Here is a 16,991-nt window from a genome sequence, read left to right as displayed (position 1 = left end):
CAGTGGTGATTCCACAGAAGATATTTCTGGGAAGAAGTTACAGTCAAATAACTTAATTAAAAAGTAAAATCTTCAATTTAATATGGAAGGTTCTCTTAATTAAAAAAGGAGAAGGTGACTCAGATTTTGAGGGAAAAGTTTCTGCAAGATTTTTATTAGCAGAGTAAAAAAAGAAATATTGAATTTAAGAGTAAAAACTAAAGTTAAAATGCACATTTTCAAGCAATCCTAGTTCTAATCTTTCATATTTGTAGATTTCCTACTATGTGACTGTTTGTATATAAAAATGTATTAAGATTCTGAAATCCATTAAATGTTTTCCATTGATTTTATTCCATTTTCAATGAGAACTAAGGCAATTTTTAACAGTAAGGAATTACTGAAGTAGTTTTCTATTTCTCCTTTCATTTGGGCCTGTTAGAATCCAGAGTGGTGCCTGTCAGTAGGACTTCTTTTCACCAAGTTAAATGGTTGTTTTCAATAAGTTGTAAGTGGTTATGCTTGATCATGCATGTAAATTGGAAATAGTTTAATGGTAGCAGTATTCCTCTTATGTAAATCTGCAGAGAAGACTCAGGTAAATCAGGCAGATTGATAACAAAATAGACAAGCCTGAGACACCGAGAGCATTTTATTAATGCAGAGTTCTTATTTAAGAGTAAATCTTGCTTCCAGAAACGTGTAACACTTGTAATTTAAATGCAATTGCAAATGCATTTGGATAACTGTAATTACGTGTCTTGATGTGAACTTTATATTTTAAATAGCAAGCAGCAGCAGTGTTCCCATCAATACTACTGTTAAACCACAGTAGGTGCTTATCGTGCCTCCTGTCTTATTAATACTGCCTGTAAGCTTTGTTCCAGTTGACCTTTGGAAGTTTCCAAAAGTTAGAATTTGCAATTCAGCAGGTTTGGCAGAAGAACATACGTGATTATTCATATCATTGTTTAAACGGTAACCAGATGTGTCTTGTTTTTCTTCTTTCTTTCCCATTGTTTTTAAAGAGCGATGTTAATCCAAAATGTTAATCCATTTACAGGGTTTTTCCACAGCACCAAATTCCCCTTCGGTGAATTCTCGTTCCAGTAGCCTGGGTTCATCACTGTCCCTTGGTAACATCTCTGGAATGACAGCAAACCCAGAAGGGAAGAAGCGCAGAGCACCTCCTCCACCGGTTGCAACACCAGTACTGCCGAACGTGGAGGTGAGGGCACAGGAGAGGACAGCAGCACAGGTAACAGTGACACTGCTGGATGGGCTCCTTGCTTTGGTGTGCTGGCCACCACCCATTCATGCAGCAGTCCTAAAGCCATCCACAGGTATTTTGGTTACCCGTTAGCTACAGCTGACCAAAACTCCATCTTACAAGATAAGTTACCAAAAGTCTTAGGTTTTTTGTACACATTTACTGAGCTCTGGTGAGACTGCCCCAAGCTTTCTGCCCTGTCAAGAATCATTCTAAATCAGAAAAGTTTTGTGAAGCAATATGCTAAGAGAAGGAGGGTAAAGAAAACTTAGGGCAGAAAAGCTGGAAATTGTATAAGGTATCCTGACGGACCAGGGCAGTCCTGGAGAACGAGTGTAAGTTTTAATGAGAGACAAAAGCCTCCAGCACACTGTTTTGTCCAGATACTTGTCAGGCTATCGCCTGCATCTGTGTTCCCAGTGCTGCCATGGGATACCAGAATATCTGCTGTGTTTTCTGAGTTGTGCCATGTGACCTTTTAAAGCAGTGCTCTGGTTTTGCTTTTATAAAAGGTCACTGTTCCGCAGTACATTATTGAGCATGAAACAGAAATGGGGGGAAACCTTTCTGAAGACCTTAGCCTTTGAAAAGAATAGAGCTAAGGGAAGAGGAAATTGCTCTTGCTTTTATAGTGACACTCAGGGGTGTGTTACTAAACCTGCAGAAGCACATGAAGTCTTCTGGTTCCACCAGCAACTAATAGTATTATGGTCTAAATGTAAACCGTAGAAATCAGCTTGTAAAGTTATACCTGGATGCCAAAGGAGAGTGCAAGGAACCAGTATCACCAAAGCTGTGTAATGTAGACTGACTCTTACCTGCTTAGGGCTTGTCTACAGCAGACTGATCTTTGGAAAGCAAACTGTCCTAGTGCGAAATGGAGTCAGAAAGGAATCTTTGAGTCACTACAGAGGAAGTGGAGGAGAAGCCTGGTGTTCAGTCTCACTCATTTATCTGCATTAAGACACATGTTAAACGCCTTCTCAAGTGAAGCATTCTGTAAGAAAAATTGATGCACATTCTTGTTAAAGCATTGTGGACTATTATTTTCACATTCTTAGGTTATCTAAGTGTGATTGCTGGAACATAGTTGTGTTTCATCTTTCAAAATTGGTATAGATGCCCTTGAAATAGCACTCATTTAGGAACACAGCTGAAGAGAAATAACAGCATTTTTCTAGCAACACTTCTGCATTTTTTTCCTTAAAATTTCCTTTTGAAATTCCTATGTAAATATTTTTATGTGGTTTCTTGCATCCCCCAGAGTTAATGTGTTTAAGGTAAATAGATCTTTTCATACAAAAATACTATGGCATTATAACTCCTAAGTTTATACAAGTATGGTAATCACAGACTACATTATTCTGCCATTCTCTTTGGCTGATCTCTCTGCAGCATGGTATTGAGATTCTAAATTGTTATGTACAATAACACTGCAAATCTAAACTCTCCTTAAACACGCTAACATTTCTATTTTCAGCATTGTTACAAATAGATTAACATGCTGGTTTTCTGAAGCCATTGGTAGGAAAAAATCTGTATTTTATTTGTCACAAGTAGTATACAGTTCAGTATCAACTTTGAATTCTCTTAGTCTGAAGGAAAAGAAGGGAAGCAGATGAAGGTTGTGTCAGAGGATTTTCCATAACAAAGTTCATTTTAGGCAAAAGAAATGTCCTGTGTAGCTGACAAAGACCACAGTAGAGGTGCTAGAGTATATTTGGCTGTGTTTGTTGAGTAAAGGACATCTTTCTGGAAATGATGGCATATGTCAAAATGTTAGAAAGTCATGCTGCACTTCTGAAGCTCCCAGGCTGAATGTTGTTCAGATGCTGCCATGTACTTTTAACATGAATGGAGTAGAATTGAAATAAAGCACAAGTTCCATGAAGCAATCAAAAACTGAGGGAAGAAATTAATTATGGGGCAAAGTAGCAATGGAGATACTGTTTATAAGAAAACCCAAATAGTTCAATTTTATCTACGTGCAGACAAACCTGTTTGCTGTGAAAATAGAGTAAAAAATCTCAGGGTGTAAGTTTATTTCTTTAGTTTATGGGAAAGAATTAGCACTGATCTTTTTTTCAAGGAAGGACGTCAATTCCTTATTAATGGACTTCCTTCCATAAAAAGATAAGATGTTTGTTTAGAAAACTTTATTTATGTGCGACTGTTACTAACAGGAAGATCCTGCAAAAGGGGAACATGTTTATTTCCAGTGAAGCTAGCACACTAATAGAAAATGAAAAGGTGGTATTTTGAACTTTCAGAAGGTTTTTTCTTTTTTAGCTGTCTGGTTCCATGAAGTTGGTAGGAAATAAAGTACTGTAGCTGTTAATGAACACCTGTAAGTTTCCAACCCAATAAGACTGTTATTTTTAACCCATTGTTATGTTACAGGCATAGATGATTCTGTAGGGTTATGTATATCTCATCTGCCTGCCTAGTGGTCCCAAATAGAAATTTCCATGTGTATGAAGACTGAGGTGTTTTAGTTTATGCTGTATGTTTAGATTTTCTCCACTCACTTTTCTGCACAGGTGACTTACTGCAATATAATTTTGCAATCTTACAGCTTTTGTTCCTGTAGGGCTTAGGATAATTTATCTCCTTGTGGATAAGGCCCCTGCAGTTTCTTTATTTACTTTTTAGTGCAACATTAGTTTTCCATGTCTATTTAAAGGTAGTGTTCCCTCTGTAAATGTTTTAAATCTACCCTAGAAAATATTAATGTCTGTTCAGAGTGCGCTGAACATGCACTAAGTAGTTTGCAAAGGAATGCAGAGTCAAGGAAAGGAGTCTACAAATTTCTTCTCTGGACACTTCACCCCTGTTTTTCTTAAACATCCTCCAAATGATGCTATTTAGAATAATGAGAAGTCACTTGAAAAAAATAATCTTCAAAACGCTAGGGTGTATAACAATTCCAGGACAAAATCCAGGAGGTTTGATGCTTATAAAGCAAAGAGGTCCTCTCCTTTCTTAAGTTGCAATACAGAGACCACACAATCCGAAGAGCAGAGCAGAACAATGTAGGGGTGAGTTAAAAATGAACACCCTGTGTAGTCTCTGTTGTCTGTCACAGCACTCCAGGAGATGTGCTAGCAGAATTTCTGTCCCTCCCCCAGTCCCCAAAAAAGTATGCATCATATCAACAAAATATAAGAGAAGACCTGTATGAGTATGATATTGTAGACAGAGTACGCAGAGTAAAGCCACATGTGAAATCTGACAGAATTACAGGCTTCTCCTTAGAGGCTTATTCAGTGATCTCCCCCTAAAAGAAATATGTAAAAGAAATGTGTTTTTCTTGGAAAAAATACCCCTTTGGAAGAACCTAAAAGAACTGTGAAATTGAGTTATTTGAATTTCTAGGAAGTCAAGAGTATTGTGCACTGGCAAATTAGTTTATGGGAATAAGTACTTTTTTTGTTTTTTAACATGTATGGGGAAATACAGAAACGAGTGAGGGATGTGATAAACTTGGCCTTGGGCTTTTCTTCAAGAGCTTTGTCTATAAAATGCAATGGCTTATTCAGAAGTTCATGAGGTTTTTTGGAGGCAACATAGATGAGGACTCTTCAGTGCCTTCATGAGTATAAAAGCTCTTGAATCAACTTCAAATGTCAGAAGTGCAACTTGTAGACTGTGATAAAGGAGCTGTGTGTTATTTCAGCTGCTACCGTTTTCAGAACACAAGCACTGTAAATGTAACAGGAGGCATCAGGGATTTCTCTTCTAGCCAGTCAAATTCCTGTACTAATGGAACAATAGAACAATACACCAGATGCAGTATTTTATCATTTGTGTCATAGACTTTAGTTTTAGTTGTTATATGGCAAGACAGCAGGCTTAAATAAAAAATGTATTGATGTTTTTAGAGCAGCTGAAGAACTGGACTCACACTTTTAGAAGGGCGTTCAGGTTTATTTACATGTTTATGTAGTCCTCTGTATGTTGCTATAGACAAACTAATGTATATAGCATACTGTGGGGTTTTGCCTTACTTCTTGTGTTCCTCTCTTCTCCTTTTAGATCTCAAATTGGGTTGCTGAGGACAGTTGTTGACTGAATTATTGGTCAAGACCATATTTTAGAGCAGAATAGTTGCATCCAGTGTTTGATCAAGGCTGATATTTTCTCACCAATTATAATGTATTCATTGAGGAGTCTTACTCACCTGAGCAAAAAGGCAAGGGAGCCAAAACAGAGCCACAGCCTTACTCTCATCATTTCTGGTAGTTTTCGTTCCCATTGTCCATAGCTAAACTAAACCAATACTATGCCTGAATGAGAAGTTTGGCTTTAAGAGAATCATTATAATGTGAACAAATGTAAATGATATTTTCTTATATTTCCTGGAGAAAATAAGATACACTAAAAATTTGCCAAATGTCTTGCTTATATAGAAGATATTTTCAGTAATTGCTATGTTTTTGCCAACTTAGTTGATCTCTTATACTGACCACCACATAGGGTGATCTTTTCCTTTCCTTTCCTTTCCTTTCCTTTCCTTTCCTTTCCTTTCCTTTCCTTTCCTTTCCTTTCCTTTCCTTTCCTTTCCTTTCCTTTCCTTTCCTTTCCTTTCCTTTCCTTTCCTTTCCTCTCCTCTCCTCTCCTCTCCTCTCCTCTCCTCTCCTCTCCTCTCCTCTCCTCTCCTCTCCTCTCCTCTCCTCTCCTCTCCTCTCCTCTCCTCTCCTCTCCTCTCCTCTCCTCTCCTCTCCTCTCCTCTCCTCTCCTCTCCTCTCCTCTCCTCTCCTCTCCTCTCCTCTCCTCTCCTCTCCTCTCCTCTCCTCTCCTCTCCTCTCCTCTCCTCTCCTCTCCTCTCCTCTCCTCTCCTCTCCTCTCCTCTCCTCTCCCACAAAATATGCTGCCAGTGCATCTTGCACTTGAAAGAGCAATGATTCTGCTGGCAGTCATTGATAGGAGTTCTGCAGAGCTGGCAGGACCCTGGGTTAGGCATCCTATCCATTTAGTAGCATTTCTATGCTTTAGGTAGGCTTGCCTTTCCCACAGCAGAATTCATGTTACAGTACTATTTACTGTCTTTTTGCATGTTAACCAATATAAATAGAATACATCAGGGATTGAAACCTTAGGTCCTCTCTGTTTGGTTGAGGTTGTTAACAAGTGGATCAAAAGGAGGAAAAATACTCCAGTGAAATGTCCTTTCTGGAAGCCACTGAGTTTGTACTGTCTACAGGCAGCCCTGAAACATTTGAAATGACACTGCAAATGAGCACAGCATATAGTGAAAACGTACCTGGAATTCATTCCTCCAGCAAGAACCCCAGAATAATCTTCAAGCAGTAAAATTAAAGTAGAGGCAGTAATGTAGGAATATTTTAATATTGAAACTATAACTAGCATACTAAATATTTACAAAGTGTTATTAAACTGTAGACTCATCCAAATTTTTAGAATCAGTCCCTGAATTTTCAGTTCTTAAATTTCCCATGTGTATGTGTGTATGCTACAGGTATGAACTTGGAAACTACTTGGAACTGTGACTCAATCTTCCTTAGAAGTAAGATGTATTTTAAAACAGTGGCCAAGATTTTCAGAAATGGTTAGCTCAGCTGTCCATAATTAGGAAGCTGATTTTGGAGCTTGATGTTTTTTGAACTTTTAAGATGTCAGAAGCTACGTCTGGTTGCTCAGCAACTCAGTATCTGGCCACTGTGATTTTAATATCATATTATTTTTCAGTGTGCCACCTTCTGTCACCAAAGGAGTTTAAATTGAGGTTGTTAACTCAAAAATCTGAGCAAAGCAAGCATTTCTTCCACTAACATCCCCCCAGCACAGCAGGGTTTTTTGCAGCGTTATCTTTCACACATGTTTGCACGAAGTGATAACCACTCATCCACCTTACTTCTTTATAATGTAATGTTACAGATTTGTGGTTAGCGGGCTGCAAGGATAATCTTGATTGATGCAAAATCACACTGTTACTGTTGTTCTCCTCAGGTTTTCAAAATTACATATTTCCCTGTGGCTGCAAATTAAGCCTTAAAGCCATGAACATACATCCTGTAGAACAGTGTAGAGTAAGTTCTTGCCAAGTACATCTGTGTCAGTATGAATGCCACCAGTAGAGCTCTCTGTGTGCCCTATGAGTCTTGAATCTGCTTTGTCCCTGGGTATTTCTCATAAATCTGATATTTCAAATAATAATACTCCTGCAGTTGGCTTTCTCTCTGAGAAACAGTCGAGTCTATAGGAAGAACCTGTGTTTGTGTGGATGACAGCCTTTTTCCCTCACAAATTTTCTTTGACTATGAGAATTGTTCTTTGGTAAGAGAAGCATGACGCTGGCAGGCACTGCAATTGTGGGAAGCTGAGAGACAGAAGAATCACAGCTGAATGAGAACACCTACCATGGCTTCTTACAGAACTGAGATTTATTGTAGCCAGCTGTCTAAAACCCACTTAATTAACATCACCTCTAGAAGCACGGTACTCATACCAGATTCTTTTCTTCTACTTCCTCTTTTGTGCATTCACTGTAATTTATTACTGTCTAAATTTCACTCTGATCAGAGTCCTATGTCCCAAGAGGAAAAATTTCAAATTAGTTTAGATTTACCTGATAGGTATATCTATCAGGTATATCTATCTACAAAAAATAGGTAGATCCTATTTTTTGTAGAAAGTATTGCAGTCATACTTGAAGGAGAGGGTTGTTTTTTTTACTGCAGCAGGATACATTTATGCTATAGGTATTTTCTTCCTTTCTACCTTGTACTTTATTTCACTACTTCTGTATAAGGTGCAAGGTAGTGGGCAGTTCATGGGGGACATGTGACAGATGTATTCTATTTTAATAAGAAGCCCAGAATCCAAAAAAGGGTGGATGGCTTCAGATTACTTATCTCCGTTTCATAGGTTACACCTAAACCAGAAATGTCTACTAGAAGTCAACAAGATATGAATGCATGCTTTTTTTATCATCTTTTAGAGAGGAAGGGAGGTTTCTCTTGACTCAAAGGTCTTCTGGGTGAGGTCTTCTCAACCTTTTTCTTATGACACACTTCCTTTCTCCCTAAAGTGTTCTGTGGATGTATTTTTGTTTTGCTTTGTGGGGTTTTTTTCCTTTTCTGTGGAGCATCCAGAAGTCTCCTTTGAGAATAACAGATACATTTTTTCACGTTCTGAGGAAGGATGCAATGAATCAGATTTTGCTGTAGGAAAAAGCTGTTTTTCAAAACGTGTCTTTTATTTCTACAACCTACTGTATCTTCTAGGTCACTTCTCAGGTTTTTATATGTTTCCTGAGGACATGAAAGCAGGATTTATTCAGAAGGAGGGAGAGCACTTGAATAACTTTTAAATTTGTTTAAAATATTGTTTTAAAGTTAATTAACGACTGGGTCTATATGACTTTTCAGTTGTTCTGATTTAAATTTTCTTTTCATGCACAGAGGCCTGAAATGTGAATGCTGCATGTTATTTTTAGAAGTGTCTTTGCCTTTGTTCATTAAATGAGGATGTCATGAGTGTTAGCTGTGATCTTCTCCAATCTTTGCAGCAGACTTGTTAGAATTCTCAGGCAATATGTGATATCTCTCAACATCATTTTTGTGATGAGGGCAGGGATATGGAATCTTTATTAAAGATGCTCTTTCTCTGGAACACTGTTCAAATGCCCGAGTTATGTAAGCCTCAAAGAAGCAAGCTAGGTTTTTGCATCAGAGTTGGGATATTGGGTGCTGGAGTGCACATGTTACTGCTGTATGATACCAAATTAAGAGGCTGAGGACTTCACAGACAATTGCCATGGGGCAGTATTTTGATAAGGTCAAGGAGTAGCTGTGTGTCTCTCTCTGTTGATGCAGATACAGATAAATTATTATCGATAAGCCAGTTAAGAATGGAGATTATATTTGTTTTACTTGTTTCTGTGTTTCACATGAAATTCATGTAGCAATTGCTAATTTTGGATGTACCAGGCTGTAAATACTACACGGTAATTACATAAATTTTCCATTAGGCTTTTAGTATCTAATTTTTTTGTGCTTTTTTGTTCTTTTCTTCCAGTCATTCTGCCTGACAATTTAGTTAGAAGCTAATTTATTTCATTTATGCATTTCTCAGCTGTTGAGAGTTTATGGGTATCATGGGGTCTTCTTCCTCTCTTCATAGAGCCATATAGAAATAATTTATTTTGTCTTACTCTTCGGCCAGAGAGTTGCCTGTTAGTCTGGGATGGTAAACTTGGCTTTACATTTTTCACAGGTTAAGGCTGCTGGCACAGACAGATAATGGCCATCAAGCCAATTGTCCAATAACAGAGATAAGGAGTGCACTTCAGCTCTGTCTAAGGAGTGTGCTGTAGTTCCTTTGTCTGAGCAGCAACTGTGCAAAGTATTCTCAAGATTTTGCACCAGAGACTGCACTGCTATCTGAAATAGGAAAGATTGTATAAAATAACTGTATCTGTAGTAAGTGTCTTTCTATGTGGAACAAAGAAATAGAGAAAAAAAATATTGAATAATACTGCTAAATGCTGCCAATTCCACATTCTGGGGTTCCATGAAGAAATTCAGAGAAAATAGGTGAAAGATATAGTTGCTATTTGGAAAGTGTAAGAGAAATAAAAATAACCCCAAGCCCCCTTAGGTGGTTTATATACTGGAAAAGTTACTAGAAATATAATAGAGAGTTTAACCAGTTCTCATCTTTTTAAAGATAGTGAATAGGGTAAATGTAGCTTTAGTAAAAGAGAAATCCTTCTTTACAAGTCCCTTACAGTGCTCTTGATGCATTCAGCAAACAGATGGATGTGATCTGGTTGATACAGTCTGTCTGGGTTTCCACAAATCTTATGATTTCCCTCATCAAGAATTTCGTAAGGAAACCAAGTCTCAGTTCTCAGGTCATCTTACTCGTAAATAAAAGACACTAAGGCAAAGAAAAGAGAGGTTGCAGGTTAGGACTAAATGATTTACTCATCTAGTGGTGAAATGTTGCAGCAGCCTTGGAGTATTTGAGCATCCATGTTGATCATAATAAGAAGTGACCTGAAAAAAAAACAGTAAAGTGAGAAATTTTGTTGCTCTTACTTGATTTATCTGGATAGCAAGGACCAAGTAGGAAGAGCAACAGTTGAAAGACCTTATGAGACTGAGTGCTGGGATCACTTGCAGATGAAAGTATTTACATTCAGTGTGGGGAAGGGCAAAGTGATATACTTGAGAAAAGGCCACTCTGAATTTCCCTTAAGACCTTCTAATATATTGATCTCTCAGCTGGCAGTAACTGATTAGGAAGATCTTAGAATCAGAAGACATTTTTATTTGAAAAAAGTAATCTCAAAGCTCAATAACAATTGAAAAAGCAAATCGGATTCAGAGCATTTTAGGAGAAGAAAAAGGGGTATCCTTGTTTCAGGAAGATATTACAGAATAGGATGAGACTCGTGGAAGGACATCAAGGGTGATCAAAGGTGTGGAGTAGTTTAGTACAGGGTCAATAGTGCAACTTAAGTAAACCATGATTATTCATCTTGAAAAAGTGATTGAAGACTATGGATAAGGATTTGACTCTTCAGCCAGCCATTGCAGGAGCATTTGGAGCTAATAGGAAACAGGCAAACTCCCAAAGTCAAAGCGTGTGGGTCTTCATTGAATTGGTCCACCAAGGTGGTTATGGGCACCAGAAGTTTACATGGGCTTAAGAGGAGGCTGAACAAATGCTGCAAGGATGGCAAATCCATTATGAATCTTGAAAGATAAATCACACCAGGCAATCCATAAAATGGAGAGGGTTGGTGACGACAAAAGTATTTGAGAGAAGGTAGTACTGCACATACCTTTCCTCTTCTTCTGCTGTCCTGTAGGTACCTGCCACAGTCTAATAAAGAAGCCTGAGCAGAGCCCTCAATCTAACATACACAGCTATTTTTGGAGAATGCTGAAGAGAGTTGTACCTAAATAATTGTCTCATACAATCTGATATCACTCCAGAAAAGTCACTGGCAGCATTCACAATGACTTCACTAGGTTTTCTTATCAGTGGTAAATTGATGACCAGAAAAACATGTTTCTCATTAAAAAGAGAAACAGCTGCCTCTGATTGCTATTCCCAGTCATCAGTCTCTTTGTTTTTTGCTCCTAAGTGAAAAACTGCATTTGCAGAATTAAGCTGGAAGTTTTGCCAGTAAGTCATAGGACCAATAAGAATTTTGCACCACGAACCCTAAAGCAACTTGCCTGGTATACATTTTATGACTTGATAGTGTGACTCAGTATCAAAGAGCCCCACAGGACACCAAGGGTCATATTTGCAGGCCCCTTGGGCTGTATCTCTGCTGAGATGAACTTACACAGTTCATATTACAGGTGTCTGGGAGCTGTATGGGTGATGTCCAGTGCACTCTACAGGACATATGCCTTTCACTGACAAAATAAAAAGCAGCATGAAAGATGTGATGCCTTTGCATTTCAAGTCAGTATCAGATCCAGGTGCATACCAGGTATATTCTCTAGAGTGCATGTCCTCTGAGGAAGGAGCTGTTGAATCACTTTTGTCTTGTGCAGTGATGGGGCTATTGTTTTACTTAGAAAATTATGATATTTCTACTCAGGTGATAGAAAGTCAATCTTTAAGTGTTTGCTCTGTCTATCCACTTTTGCTTGAAGCACCAGGCAATATTTTTTTAAGACTGTATAAGGATGGAGCTTTTCTTAATGACTTTCACTTAATGGACTTGTCATTAAAAAAATGTACAAACTGCTGCCTTTCACAGACATAAAATTTTGTGATGACATACATTAGGTTTTATAGAAACAACAGTCTCTGTAACCAATCATAAACCTGGAAAGTTTTATATATTTCATATTTCCACTGGAGCTGAACCTGGCTAGTGCTATCTTATTGTAGAGACCATTATCAAGATGTACAGAACCAATTAGTAGAAACAAGAGTGAGTAGTAAAAGAAATCTGTGGTCTTTAAAATGCCCTATGCCATGGTAAATGACTAAGAAATTAAACCTCAACAATTAATTTCCAGTTTGAAAGTGCTGTGTTCATTTTTTAAAGAGCTTTAAACATGACATTCAGTTATCTGAATGAGAAATATCCAGACTTGTTCACGTCTTACAAAACAATAATCAGATGGCAAACATGAAGCCAGCTGACAGCACATCAGATAATGTTTGCTGTGCAGTTTGGATGCTTAATTTAGCTAACAGCTGCACTTTGGTTTGGATAAATGATGCAGGCCCAAATTAAAAGAAAAGAGTAAAGTGCAATGATGGCTGAAGGCTTATCTTGCTGTCATGTAAAGCATGAAATTTAGGAAGGCTAAAAAAAGCTTCTAGAGAAAGGGAGTAATTTGTACTTCTTTTTATGATAGAAACAGCTCCAAAAATTAATTATGGTGTATGCGCACTTAAGCACATTAATTCTTTTAAAGTAATTATTAAGAACTACAGCTTAAATGATACATGCAGTGTAGTGACTACTTTCTCAACATCTCCAAAGAGTATCAGTTAAGGGTATGTTGTATTTTGATATAGTATTACAGAATTTTCTTCTCTGTACCTCTAAAGAAATTCTGTGGTTTCAGTCCAAATTGCTACCCATCCTCTTTATTACTCCTAATGCTCAACTTCGTATTGTTGCACATTTATTTACTAACAGCATGTGTCTCACTGAAAAAAAAGAAAAAAGTTGCAGAAAGCATTTTAATAACGTTAGGCAGCTCTTCTTTTTAGGCAGCCAACTTATTTTCTAGCAGCTTTTTTGTCCCTCCTTTTCTTTCAACTCTTTTTTCTTGTAATTTTAAATAGAGTAAGGTGTCACAGTGTGATGAATTATTTAAAAGGAGTCTAAGCTTTCTCAGTCAAGAAGTGATTACCTACAATTGGTTATATTTTTTTCCGAAGTAGGAACAGGCCAGTAGGAACTAGGATGTTAGTTAAGAATTTCAGTAGAGGTTTTTGTGTTAATGAGAAGGTACAGCCTCTCAGAAGTGCAGTTGGAGATAAGACTCATTTTGCAACACCCCTTTGAGAATATCTTTACTCAGATAATGTTCACAGTCAAATAATAGGTTTTGCACCAGAAGAATATAAAATTTTGAGATCTGCTTTAAAATTACGTCTTTTTACTTTGTAAAAGGAATCCACTGTGTGGCTTTTTTGCAGTTTCAGAAATAGAGTTTTTGCAACTTTTTCTGGGAAATAGAAGCAATGGTGACTTAAATTGCTTACCTCTTTAACTGAACGCTGGACTTTGTGAAATGCTGAGTGCTTCACAATTTGTCTTGGATAGGCTGTTACTTCGGAAGGGTTGGAGAATGTAATTATAAAATGTTGTAAGGTTCTTACGTGGTCTACTTTCCTGTTGTCTTCTGAAAAGTAGTCCAGTCCTACACTCTAACCTGTGTAGCTATAACCTCTGAATTGACATCAAAGTTGGAGTGAACTGGTGATGGTTAATATATATGCAAGAACACAAGCAAGGTGAGCTTACAGGATCTTCATATTACAATTTAACATACATAATATAATAATCACACAAAAATGCAAGATTTATTTGGCAGGAGGACTTCCATTTTTTTCAAGAAACATATGTCTTGAGAGTTGAATCGTTGAATTATGTGCAAGAGAAATTCTTGGAATAGTCTTTTTGCCAGCATCAATAGCATTCTTGATCTTTTGCAATAATCCAGTTGCTTCTGGCTGTGAGTTCGTGGTTCACCTGCCAACTGTTTCTGAACAGACTATACTACCTGCCTTGGGAATGATACCACAACTTACCATCTGGTGAGATCATGATAGCATCACTTGACCTCCACATGTGGTCTCTGTCAAGCACTTCATTGAAAACTGGCAAGACATTAGGGCCGGAACATACTGTTCTATGCAGCCCTGAATTTTGGCAGTGTTGCAGTGCTCAGTAAGTAAACTTCATCTGGCTTGCAAGTCTCAGACAAATAGAACAGGCTGATGTCATCGTAAGCTTTAACTCTCATTAAAGAAGAAAGTATGTGTCAAGTAATTATGAGGCTTTGTTGGGCACAGTATTTAAGGGAAGTTAATAGACAAAGATCATTTTGAGCAGCGAGACTTCTGAAGAGCTGGCATTCAATGAGCTGTGAAAAATGACCCTAGCACTGTTCTTAATTTAGAAACTGGGTTTGCATCACTTTTCAGACCTTGCTTCTAACTCCACCTTATATAGATCCTAAATTAAAAAGGTAAAAAATTACAGAATAGAAAAATTAACAAAGTGAATGTGTGCTGTGTCAATCAGGTTTAATTTTATGGCTTATTAGCATAGTCATTGTTTAGCCAAATAAGAAAATAAGGGAAAACATCACAGGTATAATAAAAAATAAAATTGTTCTTTGTTACTTGAAGCTATTTTTCACAGAATCGCAGAATCTTTAGGGATGGAGGGGACATCTGGAGATCATCCAGTCCAACCCTCCTGCCAAGGCAGGGTCTCCTAGAGCAGGCTACACAGGAACAAGTCCAGAGGAGTTCTGTCCCAGACAGGGAGACTCCACAACCTCCCTGGACAACCTGTTGCAGTGTTCTGCTACTCTCAAGGTGAAGAAGTTCTTCCTCATGTTGAGGTGCAACTTTGTGTGTTTTAATTTATGGCCATTGATCCTCCTCCTGTCACAGGCACCACAGTAAAAAGTCTGGCACCATCCTCTTTAAAGTTGCCATAGGTCATTTAGAGAAATAGGCACCTCATTCTGTTTGCAGTGTACCTGTTTTAATGAGAATGCAGTTTCTCACCTCCTGAGACCGAGGAGACAGCCCCTGAGTCCTGCTCAGCTCTATGTTGTTGACACTTCCAGACGTGGCTAACAAGCAGTGTGCCACGATGGGTTCCTCAAACAAGTGTTCATAGCAGAATCTATTTGTCATTTTGGATAATAAAATTTTTACACTTGTGGGGGGTAGCTTGATGTAGAGCTATGTTATGCTACAGTCCTAGTAATATATCTAACTGATACTGTGGTACCACTTGGCTGTTCTCCCATCTTCATGCTTTTAGGTTGTGGAAATACAGAGGCTTTTGGCTGGCATTCATAAGTGCTGGAAAGAGCTAGGCTTGAGTGGGGTTTGAAAAGGGCAATGGGAAGGCATGACACAAAGGAGGTGATAGTTAAGGGTCCCTTCTAACCCAAACCATTCTATCAAATTGGAAAGGAATCAGGAACTCTCACTTGACTTACTCCCTAAACCATGTTTCCCAGGCATTCTATGTGCCTGCAGAAGGAGAAGGGTTATAGAAGGGGTTAGAACACTGGAAATAATCAGATATGTTTTTCTCTAAATTTAGAAGACTTTCAAGGTGATTGCCCAGGACGTAGTGCTAAGCACTAGAAATTCAACTTGGTTATCTCTACAGAAGAAAAATTTAAGAGAAAAACCTAAAATCTCCAGGGAAGTATGTCACTTATTGGAAGTAGAAAGGATAGTGTTCTCCTTGCTCCTTGTCATATGTCTGTGTGAATTCCCTTCCGTGTTCTAGCCCTAACAGATTTTAGGCTACAGCACATCTTTTTGGCTAAAAATTGGAGAAAGATGAAAAATAACTGTTGCAAATCTTCATGATATCTCTGAGAATTTTAAGGACAGACAAGAAGATCAGCCAATCATCCAGCCTATAATCCAGGATGTGAGACTGAGAAAGAAAAGATAATGTATAAAATTCTTGGTCTAGTGACTTTCCAAAAGGCAGTCACTTAAGATGACACTGATCGTATCAAATTCATTGACAAAGTTATCAGAAGAAATAGGAACTGCACTGCTACTATGCATCTTCCACTCTTACTAATGTTCATTTATTCTGTTAATTGTATGGTTCCAAGGAAAAAAGATGTGCACAAATATGAGATTAAAATCTGGAGGTTGATTTTGCCTTTTTTTGTTTAACTTCTCTAGAGGAGAAATTAATATCGGTAGCAAATCAGTTTGTGGTGGTTTTAAAATGTGATTTTTAAGGTTTTGTTGGTTCCCCCCCCCCCCCAAATAAAGACATAAATGAGGAGAATTACATTGTATTCTGAGAAACAGAGGAAGTTCAATTCTTTGCCAAAGCAAACATCCGCAGTTTTGTGTAGTCTACATGTTTCAATGCGTGTGAAAATATTTGGCGTTGTAGAGTGATTTCCTTGAGTGGAAATAATACTGTAGCTAGAAATGAGATTTTGCAAAGAAGGAAATCACAGCTATCTTAGTAATTTAACATCTCAGATTTGTTTATGGATGGTTTCCTGTCTGACACATTTAACTGAACAAGTTAAAGGGTTTAAAGATTAGAATGACATTAATTTTAACTGTCCTTGACTGTGACATTTCACAAAGGGTGTGTTCTATAAAAACAGATGGAAAAATGAGCTTGCCCCTTCACCTTGTACTGGCTTTCTTGTGTTAACTGATTTAGCTTTCTGTCACCAATCAGCCAAGTATTCAAGGACATACTTGCCTTTTGTCTTCTTCATTTTGTGAATAAAACAGCACAAGAACATAGCAATTTCTGTAAAATCCAGTCATACTAAGCTTTTATCTGTTATTGAGACTGAGGTGTTTTCGCAGTCAGAGCTTGATTTTTAATAATCAATATTAAATTTTATGATGAAATTATATTAAAAATTATAACACTATTATAAAATGTATTATAAAATTCTGTTTAACACCAAAGTTATATAATAAAAAATTAATAGGCAAAATTATGCAAAATATTTTATATGTGACTAAAATATTAATAGTA

General features: G+C 37.6%; 1 protein-coding gene across 6 annotated transcripts in view; it reads left to right on the top strand.

The window, feature by feature from the left end:
• Window positions 1-16,991, top strand: part of COBL (cordon-bleu WH2 repeat protein) — a 157,306-nt gene that overhangs the window by 82,068 nt on the left and 58,247 nt on the right. For 5 of the 6 annotated variants that reach the window (XM_014872280.2, XM_088171406.1, XM_088171391.1 and 2 more), the window contains one exon: window positions 1,043-1,237. In XM_014872280.2, the coding sequence (XP_014727766.2) occupies window positions 1,043-1,237 (195 nt within the window). The remainder of the gene's footprint in view (window positions 1-1,042; window positions 1,238-16,991) is intronic. The other variant, XM_088171397.1, reaches the window with a different exon arrangement.

This window comes from Sturnus vulgaris, chromosome 1 (genome assembly GCF_052056855.1).
Source record: "Sturnus vulgaris isolate bStuVul1 chromosome 1, bStuVul1.hap1, whole genome shotgun sequence".
In the NCBI taxonomy this organism is placed as follows: domain Eukaryota; kingdom Metazoa; phylum Chordata; class Aves; order Passeriformes; family Sturnidae; genus Sturnus; species Sturnus vulgaris.
This window is presented reverse-complemented; position numbering and strand designations above follow the sequence as displayed.